Source organism: Diabrotica undecimpunctata, chromosome 7 (genome assembly GCF_040954645.1).
Source record: "Diabrotica undecimpunctata isolate CICGRU chromosome 7, icDiaUnde3, whole genome shotgun sequence".
Taxonomy (NCBI): domain Eukaryota; kingdom Metazoa; phylum Arthropoda; class Insecta; order Coleoptera; family Chrysomelidae; genus Diabrotica; species Diabrotica undecimpunctata.
In genome coordinates, this window is record NC_092809.1 from 126,638,949 (window position 1) to 126,652,450 (window position 13,502).

Here is a 13,502-nt window from a genome sequence, read left to right on the forward strand (position 1 = left end):
ATTCTTTATTTATCCGAGATAAATCAAAACAAAGTTTGCTTAAATAACATACTAGTAATATAATATAGTAGTTTAGTATTATACTAAATTTAGAGAAAAAACGTAATTTGGGAACTATTTAGCTCCATGGTTGTTAGGACTGCGCATTTCATACTCGCATGCCAACATCCCATACCGGATCAAACTATTATTAACACGTTGGCTGCAGCAACAAATTTTTAACCTACTGTTAGTATACGATACGAACCATATAGGGCCCGTATCATACTGCGTTATTGTGGGTTAGACAAAAATAATTTTTTTACCACTTCTTGTTAATTTTTTTTTTTCATAATTATGTAAAGGTTATGTATATTAGTTTTTTTTCTAACATCCAATGTTTATTGCAATTTGTCTCACTACAAACAATAAGGAATATGTATAATTTATGTACAATAACATAGTGGGAGGCCGCCCAGCGGCGAGCACCCAGGTAAGACATAATAATATTATAAATTTAATCTATGATATACTAATTCATTTAAACTTCAACTTAACAAAAAAAGTTTAATACAGATAAATAACACTGATACACATATGAGTATTACAAGACCAAAAGAAAAGATTTAGAAAACACCAGAATAAAAACTTTTTATTTTACCGCACTATGACACTATGCTCTGTTTCTCCAGATTTACTAGAGGTCCAAAGAGTCTGGTCGTTTTAATCTTCTTACGTGTGAAATGTTGAGCAGATCCGTGGCCAGCGGATTTGGATGGCAGGATAGTCTGGTCTTATATACAGAGTTTGCAGCACATATTGCTTCGCTAACTGTTGGTTACTGTAGATCGTGGTGTAATCTGTGGTTCGTAATATACCAAGGGGCATTGCAGATCTGACGCAGTACTTTCGATTGGAATCGTTGAAGTTTTTGTATGTTGGTATTACTTGCTGTACCCCAGATTTGTGCTGCATATTGCCATACCGGCTTTAAAATACATTAATATATCAGAAGTGTGTTCTCCAGGCTAAGATTTAATTTTCGACTCATGTACTAATACATTTTCCTGTAGATTAAGCTAAGTTGAAGGCGTTTCTTCCAGATGTGGATGCCCCAATTAAGTTTACTATCCAAATGATTTCCCAAGTATTTAACGACGGTATTAACTGGTAGTGGAGTGCTGTTTATAGAAACTGGTGGCGCGACACCTTTTTTTAAAGTAAACGTTATTTGTGTTGATTTTAAACTGTCGACTTGGATTCTCCACAGTCTAAGCCAGCTCTCTAGTTTAAGTAGGTGATTTTTTAATACCAGGGATGCTTCAGTTACTGTAGAATTTGAAGTCACGATGACTGTGTCATCGGCATATGTAGCGATTGTTGTATTGGTTGTCGTTGGGAGATCTGATGTGTGTATTAAGTAGAGGGCAGGTCCTAGTAAGCTTCCTTGTGGAACTCCGGAACAAATTAGAAACAGGTTAGTGATTTCTCTACCTCTTTTGACTTGAAATAATCGATCTGTCAGGTAGGATCTTAAAAGTAAACTTATGGAATGAGGAAATATGGATTTAATTTTGGAGATAAGACATACATGCCAAACTTTGTCGAATGTTCGAGAGATATCTAGAAATGCAGCAGTACAGTAACTTTTGTGTTCGAGCAAATTTCTGATAGTCTTTACCACCCTATGACATTGCTCGATGGTACCATGTTGTTTCCTAAACCCAAACCAATAATTCGGTAAAACATTACTGTCATATAAAATACGCTCCAGTCTTCTCGTTCAAATACTTTGGAAATAATAGGGAGATATTACCCAAGCTAAGTGGGCGATATGAAGATACTTCCGTGTGATCCTTATTAGGTTTTGGAATAAAGTTTTATTAGTAACATTACTTTTATACGTACAAGCAAGAACAACGTGGTTTTATTAAGAACAAAATAAACTTAAAGCAAAAATAGGGTTTTATTAACTAACTCAAACACTTGATTTGTAAAATAAAAGGTATAAAGTAAACGTAGAAACTTTATAATACGAATCTTTCATGAATTTTTTTAAACATACAAGACATAATGCCGATTAATAAATTAAACATATTTTGTTTTTTGTTACTTGGTGAAAAAAATCTTCTAATAGTTTAATTTTATCTGACTCATTCATATTGACAATTCGGGCATATACATTATCCATTTTAAAGTAGCCGACTTTAAAAAATGATATTACCAATATTGCTGAGTTGTATTCCTGGGACGACTTTATTGTAAAATAATTCATTTGATTACATGAAATTAACTTTAACTTGAGAATATCCGTCAGAAAAATCAAAGTATGTGATTTGTCTTTAAAAAGACAACCACATTCCATGATGACAGAAGTAAAATTCTCCTGTTAGTTTTTCCATAGTAAATCATGGGGAAAAACCAGGAAAAAACCTCATAATACTATCCCGATATGGTAAGTATTTGGTCTTACCAAATCATGACTTAAATGATATATCCTCGATATGTTACTGACTTACTAATAGTAGGTAGTATTTTCTTTTTATTAACTTCATCTTTTAATATGGGTAACCAGATCTTACTGCATTCTGCCGAGGAATTTGTGACACGATTGATGTAATTTAGCATAATTAGAGACGTATCTTTGTTTTTTCAGTTTTTACCATCTGTTTGTTTTAGGACTATACTTAAATCGTTTCATTGAACTCTATGTTCATTTTTCTATGCATATTTACATATTTGAAATCTATCAAACTCTCTATTTTTAATATAAGATTGCTGTTCACTTATTCTAACATTTAATGGTCTTGATTATTTCACCTAAATAAAATGATCTGGTTAAGTAATTAAAGTCATAAAAAAATGAAATATATGATTGTAAAGAAAAATAAAAATTGGCATAACTCATAAAGTATTATCAAATCAAAAGACGCACCTACCCTATGAAAGGTTGTCGGTGGCAGGTAGACGTCGGGAAGAAAACAATTCTTCGACGCTAAACCGTAGATGCGCTTATCTCGACGTCTTGCTTGATTCTGCCTGGTCCGTGGTCCGTAAGTTATTCGTAATATTTAAAGCTGTAACTCGAGCCTTATGTACAAAATAGTGACAAACATGTGACGCTTATAACGTTATAATTCTACTTTAGCCTACCACTTACTAAATTATATGTTTTCAATAGAAGCATAAAAAGGTTTTCATAAAAAAGCTAAATTTTAAGAAGTTCACAGGTATTGACAACATAATTGTCTATATTTAGAAAGAATTACAAATGTTCTAAATTATATTTTATTAACGATCTATCATATTTTAGAATCAGGGAATAAAGTAAACACACTAAAATCTTTTTTATGATGTTTTTAGAAAGCAAACCTGAAAAACTAGAAACATTCACCGAAGACAATTTTGCCTCTTTTCCAAAACCAGCAGGTGAAGCCGGCGGTTTAGATGAAGTTGATAGACGACAACCACCTCAACAGGTACCAAACAACAACAATCTAAAACCAGGTCAACGATTTTTCATTCTTAACGGTCAGCCACTGTATCAAAACTATCCTCTGAACTATCCAGAAATTCCAAACTTTGGATTCCAGCAGATTGAACAACCCTTCCAGCAACTTCAAAGTGAACCGAGGGAGGAAGAATTCAATAATTATAGAATTCCTGTGCAAACAGTTTTATTGAGAAACTCTGGCCCTGTTGAACAACCACAAAACATAGGTAAAAATCATTTAAATTTTGGGTGGTGTGTAGATGTTAAAAAGGACTTTTAGTAAATGGAGGGTATACCGGGAAATTTATGTTATTTAATATTAACTTAATGAAAATAATAATTCTCATCAATCATCATAAATTTACTTGTCACCTCCCGGTTTCACTGTTTCTTCAGAACTAAAGTCTTAACCCAAAGCAATTTCGATTCATACAAATTTATATATTATGATTAGAGTTCATTATTATAGTTATTTTAACATTTAATTACAACTTAAGTAATATTCTAACAATATACTGACATATTTATAAATTCATTTAAATTTTCAGCTCAAAATGCTCAATCTGCACCGCAACAACTTTTCCCCTCATTCAACCAACAAAATATACCTCAAGAATCATATTTTAGAACAAGTTTACCGACTGGTGTATCAGATATTAATAGCGGAATCCCTATTGGACAATTTAGGTTTTCTTCTCCAAATGGACCTTACTTCCCATCACAAGATGAGATTGACAACGATTCTGTAGTAATAAATGCTAACTTTGGTGATTCCAGCTTAAGCGATGCCGTAGCTACCCAACCAGGTAGGTTAATTTATCGACATTATATACAAAATAGTATGTTTCATTTAATAAATCTAGTAAATCTTCACCGTAAAGAAACGGAAACTTGAGTACTTCGGACATGTCATGAGGCATACTAAGTACCGGCTGCTACAGTTAATAGTCCAAGGAAGAATCGACAGTAGGAGGGGACCGGGAAGAAGACGACACTCATGGATGCATAACCTGCGACAATGGTTCGGACTAACATCGACCGAACTGTTCAGAGGTGCCGTAAATAAAGTCAAAATAGCCTTGTTAATAGCCAACGTCCGAAACGGATAGGGCAAAGGAAGAAGAAGAAGAATAAATCTAGGAAATATTTATTTTTAAAATAACTTATGAGGGACTCTATTTTATTCATCAACATAATTTTCTTTACCGGTGATATCTTGATTCCACTGCTTTTCTACCAATTCGATGTTTTTTGTAGAGATTTATTTTTCGACTCAACAGATGACTCAATTGTCAATAATCTTATTTTATCCAACTCTCTTTCAACTATTTGTTAATTTGTTACTAAATTTCTTAATTAAATTAATGTCTTACCGGCATTGCTCTTACATACATTTCTTATTGTTGTTGTCTACTTTCTTTTTCTTAGTGGTTATAAGTCTTCGCGATTTGGATAGTGTCATCAGCAACTCTGATAGGTTGATAGGTTTTCCGTTGAATTTTATTCTGATTCTTGGTCTTATTCTATGTAGTTGAACATTACTGGTGAGAGTACGCAAACCTGCCTTATTCTTCTATGTTTCTCTATATCCTTTTCGAAGTCCACGAAGCATGCAAATACATATTTTCTTTGATCACTGTATTTTAATAGGATATTTAGCACAAAAGGTGCCTCCGTAGTAACCATAGCATGTCTGAAACCAAATTGATTATCTTCGGGATCTTCTTCGAGTCGTAAAACTGATTATTCAGTAGTCATTACATTCCTTTATATTGAATTTTTTGGGTAATGGGATCAATTTTGATTTAAGCTATTCTTTGGGAATATTTCCTGTATTATATATGACATTATAAAGGCTACTAACTTTGCTAGATTTATTGCATGTATTTCTTCAACCACTGTCATATTTGGCCCTAGCTCTCGTTTTTGGTAATTGTCCATACGTTCTTACGGTTGCTCAGCTTTAAACATTTTTTGAATGTATTCAGTTCAGGTTTTTAGTTTGCCTTTGATGTCAGGTATTATTTTTTCATTTTCATCGGCCGAAGTATTCTTGTTCGTCATCATTTTATGCGTGCCTGCCTAGTGGAAAATGTAGAATAATGTAAAAACGTTTATTGCGCTTCATCGGGTGTAAACAGCATCCTAAGTTGTTTCTTATCGACAAAGAATAAACAATACGCCCGCGTCCACTTTAAATAAAGTTTTTTCCTTGACAAATTTTCATATAATATGTTGAATACACTTTAGAGCTCGGAAAACTTTAGTTCTTTCTTTAAGCTGTGGAAAATGTCGAAAAATGCGAAAATAGAAAGCTGCATTTAATATGCCTTTCATTTATGGTCAAGTATAAGGCATTAGATCACCATTAAATCATGATAGGCAGTAAGAAAAATCAAAATACCAGTAAGCGAAGCTTGGGGGTAAACATGACACCTGGATAAGAGTGTTGATTTATGTCAAAATCTGGTATGTTACGAAAATAAAAAAAAACTGTTTCAGTCTTTATGGATACTGTTCAGCTTATTTTATAGTAATTTCTTCTATTAAATTAGTACAATTTATATATAACGGGAAAACAAGCCAAGAAAGCACTCCATGGAGTGATATGGAACAACACTCTAACCAAAGAAAACAAAAAAATTATCTTTTAGAGCATAGTGATGAATATTACCCTGTATGGAACGAAAGTATGGCTAATGACAACATCAATACGAAATAAAAAATAAGAGCAGTTTTACTGGGCTTTATGAGATGTAGGTATAGAAATTACCAGAGCGGAGAGAATAAGAAAAGAGGAAATATGGAACAGAATGGAAGTAGAATGTTCAATTACAAAAAAGTAGGAAAACAGAGCCTTGCAGTGGTACGGGCATGTACAAAGAATCCTAGAGCACAGGTAGCCAAAAAGAATATTGGACTGGGACCTACCCAGAAAAATACCTGCTACAAGACGGAAAACATAGATGGAAAAACAGAGTGCTATGTGAGAAAAAGCCAAAGACGAAGAAAAATTAGTATAATTTTTTTATCCATTTTCATTTTTGTATTGTGTTAAGGTATTTAATCTTATACAATTATAAAACCTTATATCCTTTTTTAGATCCAACTGTACCGGCAGAAAAATCTCCCGAACCAGGTACCGCCCAAGCAGCACCCGGAGCTATCGCCTTAGCCGGTCCTGGAGGCATAGCAGGAGCCGCTCCAAGAGGCACTGCATTGGCGGGAAAAGGTGGTTTGGCAGTTTCAAGTCCGCAAGCAACAGCCATTGCAGGAACGAAGAAAGAAGAGAAGGCAGAAAAAGCAGATAAAGAAAAGCCAGACAAGCAAGAAAGGAAAACAACCAGAAAGCCAAAAAATTGATTAATGTAAATAGTTTAATTTAATTTTTTTACTTTCTGCTGTAGTAGTTGAGGTATCTCCGGATAGTTCAATAAGAAAATTCAACATACTTTTCTTAATAGACATAAAGTTACGGTTTATGCACAATAACTTGCTAAGTATGTTAGAAGACTTAATGTATAAGTAGGTATTAAAACACTAGTTAAATTAAGGAATAATCTAGTAATTTATATTTGTATATGTTTTCCAAAATATTTTAAAAAATTTGTATAAATTCAACAAAATTTCATAAAATATCTAAAACCGAATTACTTTAGTTTGATCTCGATATGTAGAAAAATATAAAATGTAAACTAGGTTTTAAAAACTTAATTCAAGTTATTTCTGTTGCAAGCAAACTGTATTAAATATAAAATAAGCGATCCATTGTAAATATAGACGTAGGGTTTTACATTACACAAATAAAAGATTAAAAACTTTTTTCAGTTTTATTAATTTCAGATTTTTTCCTCTTTTTGTAATGTACAATTCACCATTTCGATGGATTGGTTCCAACAGTGGCTAACTACAAAATCGTAGTTTTCGGTTAAACGAAATTTTAAGTTTAACCCTGTCGATCAAATCAGGTCTTTCAAATAGAATTATTGTTTCCTTATAAAATATTAGGTAATTATACTGACAAACACTTAAGATACAACAATAATAAGTAGTTCTTTAAATTATTCGTCTGGGGAGGGTTTTTCGAAATAAAATGCACGTAGCTACATTTGGAACTTAACTTTATTTTAAATTGAAAAATGAATACTGGTTTTCTACAATATTGAAACTACTGTAAACTTTATAGAAATATCTAATAAATAAACAACGGCGTTAACTTCTTGTAAAATAAATATTTCAAAAAAAATCTTCTTCTTCCTGGTCATTTATATCGGGTAATACCGTCTCTTCCTCAATATTCGGATCTCCAATTAGCTCTCTATAAAAGGCTCTGCAATCGTCGGGAAAATTTGCGGCACTACTAATTTCTTTTTAAGTTTTTTAGTTTTGCAACCGATATTTTTCTTTTTTCTTGATACAAAGGTTTTAAACATTTTTCCATGGTGGACACTGTAACTCTTCGACCTTTACGGGGAACAATCAATATTTTGTGAAATATTTCTTCATCTAAATGGGTTTTAACCTGCATTACAAAAGGATTAGCTTTTTCATAACGAATCCACTTAATGTCACGCCAATTAATCACAGTTCTATCTTCAGCTTTGTTTCGATTAACCATTATAAGTTTTGCAAGGGGTTTCCAATCAATAAAGGTAAGTTCAGGTGTTGTATAAACTTCATATTTTGGAGCATTTCGTTTTGCGTTCTTTGCAATAGTTACCCATTCATGCGGCAAATATACGGGGACATTTTTGGCCGCGGTTTCTATTCTAGCATGCATTGAGTCGCATTCCATTTGACTGTGACCAGAGACAAGAAATTTTTGATCGATTACTTCAATAGGTAAAGCCTGAACAGCATACAGAAACATGGCAGCAACAAACTGATTTTTGTTCTTACCACCGCAAGTGTCACTGAATAGTCTACCACTTTTAATTATTTGGGGGAGGCTCCTAAGATGGCGAAACAAGCAAGACGCTACCACAGTATATTGCTTTTCTTTTTAAGCAATATACTGTGACGCTACTTCTGAGGGCCCACGTCCACCCTGAACCTCAGTCCACATGAAACATTTACCAGTATTATTTCCAGTATTGAAAATCGTAAAATTATGAGTAGCAAGTTTGGTTTTATAAAATAGAACCGGATTTGTCGGATCTGTTGGAACATACAGGACCTGTTGCAGGTCAAAATTACAGGAGTGTATGGTTGAATCATTTAACGCAGCGGCGATTTTATCAGAATTTTTTTCATCTCTTGCTCTGTTCTTTAATTGTATGTGGCAATCGTAATTCTGCTGCAGCGTGGTCTGTTGTTATCCATGCACTCTGATTGATAAAGTTTAAACATGGTAGAAATATTCAATTTTGGATCTAAGTAAAATCTTTTTGAGTCTTTGCGGCAATAATGAGATGCCATGGTGGGAAACTTTTTGATATGTTCTTTCAAAAATGTTAGTGATTCATCGGATATTTTGGATGTTCTATGGCCGCCCCTTCTATCATGTTCAGTAGTAGTACTATTGGGGAAACGTTTTTTAATTGCAAAATTTAGTACTCCTTTTTTTATGCCTTGAGTTTGTAAAAACATTGTCTTACATACTCTTTGACGAATATTTTCAATCATAAAATGAAAGTTTAAAGTTCTTGATCGTCTTGAATTTTCCTCTGTTACGATCCTTCTTTTGCAATCTCCAACTTCTACTAAACTATTTATAAAATCACGTTGTCTATCAATGCTTCCAAGTTTCCAGTAAGATGTAAAAATAAGAAGTCGCTGTTCCTTGTCTATTTTTGCATTGCATTTGAGCCTAAAATTGTAAAATATGAAGATTAAATTTGTAAAAAGAGTAATATAGGTATACATTACCTACAACTGTCGTTGCAAGGTTTACCAATTGATTTTACTGGTACGTAGTTACCCTTGCTACTAATATACGGGTTTCCACAGTTTTTTTCCATTTTGCGAATGATTTTTTTCCAAAGTTTTGGTTGTCTTCGTTTTGGGTTTTTTCGTTCTCTGTCAATATTGGTCTTAATCGCTTGGGAATTAGAAATAATTTCGTTAATATTCTCAATATTACTATTTTCATCATTCAGGATGTCCTCACTTCCTAAAATATCGACAGGTATTTTAGTTTCATTTTTTAACTGAACAATATTACCTACCCGAAAATGAGTTCTGCGTATCCTCATTGTTAGGTATATAATCCATATCATGATCAGAGTAGTCAGAATCAGTTGTATCCTCATTGTTAGGTATATAATCCATATCACGATCAGAGTAGTCAGAGTCAGAATCAGTTACCTCCTTCCTAGGTTGTTCTTTACGTTGGTCTAGAACAACAAAAGTATTAACAGTTAATGCTGAATCCCCATTTTCACCATAGACAATCAAAAAATTATTCAAAATAATTTGAAAACCATTTACGACACTTTTTATTTTCTTTGAATTAGAATTTTTTATTGTAGCATGGTAAATTATTTTAAATTTGGGTGTTAAATTTATCGTAAAAATAAAACGGTTTCAACTTATTTTGAAAAATTATTCAGTCTAAATACGTGTGCTATTACTCATAAAAATGTTAAAGGATAGTATTCTTAATATCAATTTACCTTCAGCATGATGGACAATTGCATCGACGTAAATTGACCGATTCGGAACAGATGTTTCATTATTACTTAAATCCGCTTTTAGTCCTAAATTTAATATTTTTTCCGCTCTGGAACTCATTTTACAACAACACTAACAAACACTAAAATATAGCTGAAATAAGTAGATACTCTATAAACTCGGTATGCTTGTAATTACAACAAACACTGATAATATTATTTAAATTAATTATAGGTTATAATAAAACAAATGGCGCTAACTTCACATACATCGAAAGATGTCCCTTCCAAAGGTGGCTATGTGTTATTAGCTACTTATGGAATTGCGAACTACGTTCATTGTGTACATAGATACTAATGGTTTTATTAATTCTGGCACCAATTTTAAAATTAATGCAATTCGCCACATTTGGAACAAAACTTAAAGTAATTATGCGGTGTACTGTGTAAATAGCCCAAAAATGGAAAAATTGTAGTTAGCCACATTTGGAACCAAGCCATCGATTTGTAAGTCAATATATACTTAGAAAACTGCACATCTGAATTGAATCGGTGAGTGGAAAAAAGATATAACTCCAAAAATTGACATTTCAAGCGAAGATAGCCAAATTGCTTTTTAAGTGTCGATCTATCTGCTGAGTTGAAGAACCGTACAATATCCGTTAAGTATACGCTTTAAAAGCGAGCTACAATTTGGCATTGAGTGGAATAACGATACAACTCCTATCGTTCTTCCACTCAATATTGCGTATCGCGCATCATCGGCTGCAGTCACCTGATTATTATTATTCAGTATTTAGGCTTGATCGTTGTAGTGTAAGCAGATTGTGATAATTTTAGGTTTTATCAGTATTTGAGAAATTTTAATGTCTAGCAGTGAAAATTCTGATACGGAGGGACTACAAAATAAGAGGAAAAGACGGTGTCCAGAAACCTAGAAGAAAAATGAAAGAAAGAATGCTCGTCTTCTTGGACTTCAATACACAACTGCAACTGGAAAAGTAGTTAACAAAATGGCCGTCAAAAGAGACTGCACGTAAGTATAATATTATTTTTTAATAATAATGGTTTGTAGAGAAAAAACACTTTAAATGCGGGTACTTTGACATTTGACAGAAAATGTAAATATTCCTAAGCTTATGTTTATATTCCTAAGCTAATATAATAAAAAAACTTCTAGTTATACCAGCATGTATTTAATTGAACCCCAATTATTTAAAGTGAGTCTACTGTACCTCAACTTTTTTTTTCAGATGTAAAAATAAATGCATGTCAAAGCTTACGATGGATGAAAAAGGCGCTGTTTTGAAGACTTTATATGAGAAAGGTTCAAAAGAAGAACAAGATGTCTATTTGCAAGGATTAATGGAATGTAGACGTGTAACTAGGAAGCGACCAAAGAGAGAAGCTGGGGAAAAAACCCGATAAGTCACGTTTTCATATTACATACGAAATATTTTGGAAAGGCAACACGTATATAAAACAGCTTTTCTTAATCTGCATTCGATCTCGAACTCTTACAACGGCTAAATAGATTGTTTGTTTCTCAAAGTTCTCCTAGAGATCTACGTGGTAAACATAATAATCGACCACACTCTACGGTCTGAGGTTCTCGCAAAAATTCATCAACATATTGAATCGTTTCCTCAAAAAATATCTCACTACAGTTCAAAACTCATCACCTATCTTGATTCTATCTTAAACGTTAAGATTATGTATAATCTGTTTATAAAACTACACCCAGATTTAGCAAGAACAGTAAAATATGAATTTTATTTAAAAATTTTTAAAGAAAATTTTGTATTGAAATTTGAACGGCCTCAAGTTGATGTTTGCGGACAATGCGAAGAGTTGGGCACAAAACTTAAAGATGTGAATTTAAACGAAAACGCAAAGAGAGTTGCTGCTGTCGAATTATTAGTCCATAAACGAAGAGCTAACAAATTTTACTCAAAACGTAAGGAAATCTCTACCTTGTGCCATGAAAGAGAAGATGTTGGCGGAACAGTTTTTGACTATATTCAAAATATACCCTTGCCTGTTATACCTGTTCAAGAAATGTTTTATTACAGACGGTTGTGGTTATATGGGTTCGAAATACACGATTTAACAAACGATACTGGACATTTTTATACATACTATGAAGGACAAGCAGCGAAAGGCCCCAATGAGGTATGTACGTTTGTTAATGATTATGTACAGAAAATGCCAGCAGAGATTCAAGATCTACATATTTTCTGATAGTTATCCGGCCAAAACCGGAACAACACTGTAGTCGGATATTTATTAGCTCTTGAAGCTTCAAAGCGGTTTCATAAAATTTTTCACTACTTCCCATTTCGTGGTCACTCTTTTTTGCCGTGTGACAGGGACTTTAATACTTTGAAGAAAGTGGTAAAATACATAGAATATATCTTCCAGAAGATTACGAGAAGATTATGCTGTCTTGTCGCAAATTAAAGCCGTTTACGATTTCAACAATATGTCATAAAGACATAATTGACTACAAAAATTGATGACCGAACCACTACAAAATAATCACCCAGTCTTCCGATGGAACAAAAGATAAATTTACAATATCACATTACAAGCAATTTACTTATGATAGTTCTACACCAGGGTACGTCACAACTAGCAATTATGTTGGCGGATTCATCACAAGCAGTTTCAAGTTAGTCAAACCTAAAGCAACCCAAATGTTACCAACCAATCCTGCATACACTAAAACATTACCAATCAATATAAAAAAATTGATAATCTAAAAAATGTAATGCGATACATGACAGGAAAAGTTTTGGAATTTTATTATCACATTACGTCATGGGAAAGCACCAATGTTGACGCTGAGGCGACTCAGGAAGACCAATAAGTATAATTTCTTTTAGGTCATTTCAAAAATGATAATGCTTTTACGTTTTAAAAACTTATATGGCCAAATATCTTACAAATAATACACGTTATTCAAATTTGTTGTTTATTAATATTTTATTAATAAATAATTATTATTTTATTAATAACGTAAATATTTCAATGCATTTTTAATGGTAAGTGGAAAAACGGTATAACTCCAAGTAACGTTTGGGCGCGCATGTCGTTTATTAAAAAACAAAAATAAATTTTTTCTTTACATTCGTTTAAAGAATTTGATTGTCTTCAAACTTGCAATGTTCATATTTCTTGTGTAATGTATACTTTTTAAAATAAACAGTTTTTTAAGGTTAGCTCAAATGCATGATTTTGGAGTTATATCGTTTTTCCACTCACAGATTAAATTATTGTTACGAAGTCAAGCTTTAATGTTGGCAGTATGGTTGTAGTATACATTAGATAAAGTGTAGTGTAGTGTAAAGTAAATACTTAACGTTTATTTTAAAAATCCCCTAATCAGCGTATCGGTTCTCCGGCTGAAGGCTGGTGAA

General features: G+C 32.8%; 1 protein-coding gene across 1 annotated transcript in view; it reads left to right on the forward strand.

Annotated features, from left to right (window-relative positions):
• Positions 1 to 7,293, forward strand: part of LOC140445795 (uncharacterized) — a 65,323-nt gene extending 58,030 nt beyond the window's left edge. Inside the window, exons 4-6 of the mRNA XM_072538142.1 lie at positions 3,343 to 3,699; positions 4,021 to 4,278; positions 6,576 to 7,293. Coding sequence (XP_072394243.1) covers positions 3,343 to 3,699; positions 4,021 to 4,278; positions 6,576 to 6,835 — 875 coding nt within the window. The 3' untranslated portion in view covers positions 6,836 to 7,293. The remainder of the gene's footprint in view (positions 1 to 3,342; positions 3,700 to 4,020; positions 4,279 to 6,575) is intronic.
• Positions 7,294 to 13,502: the final 6,209 nt, after the last annotated feature.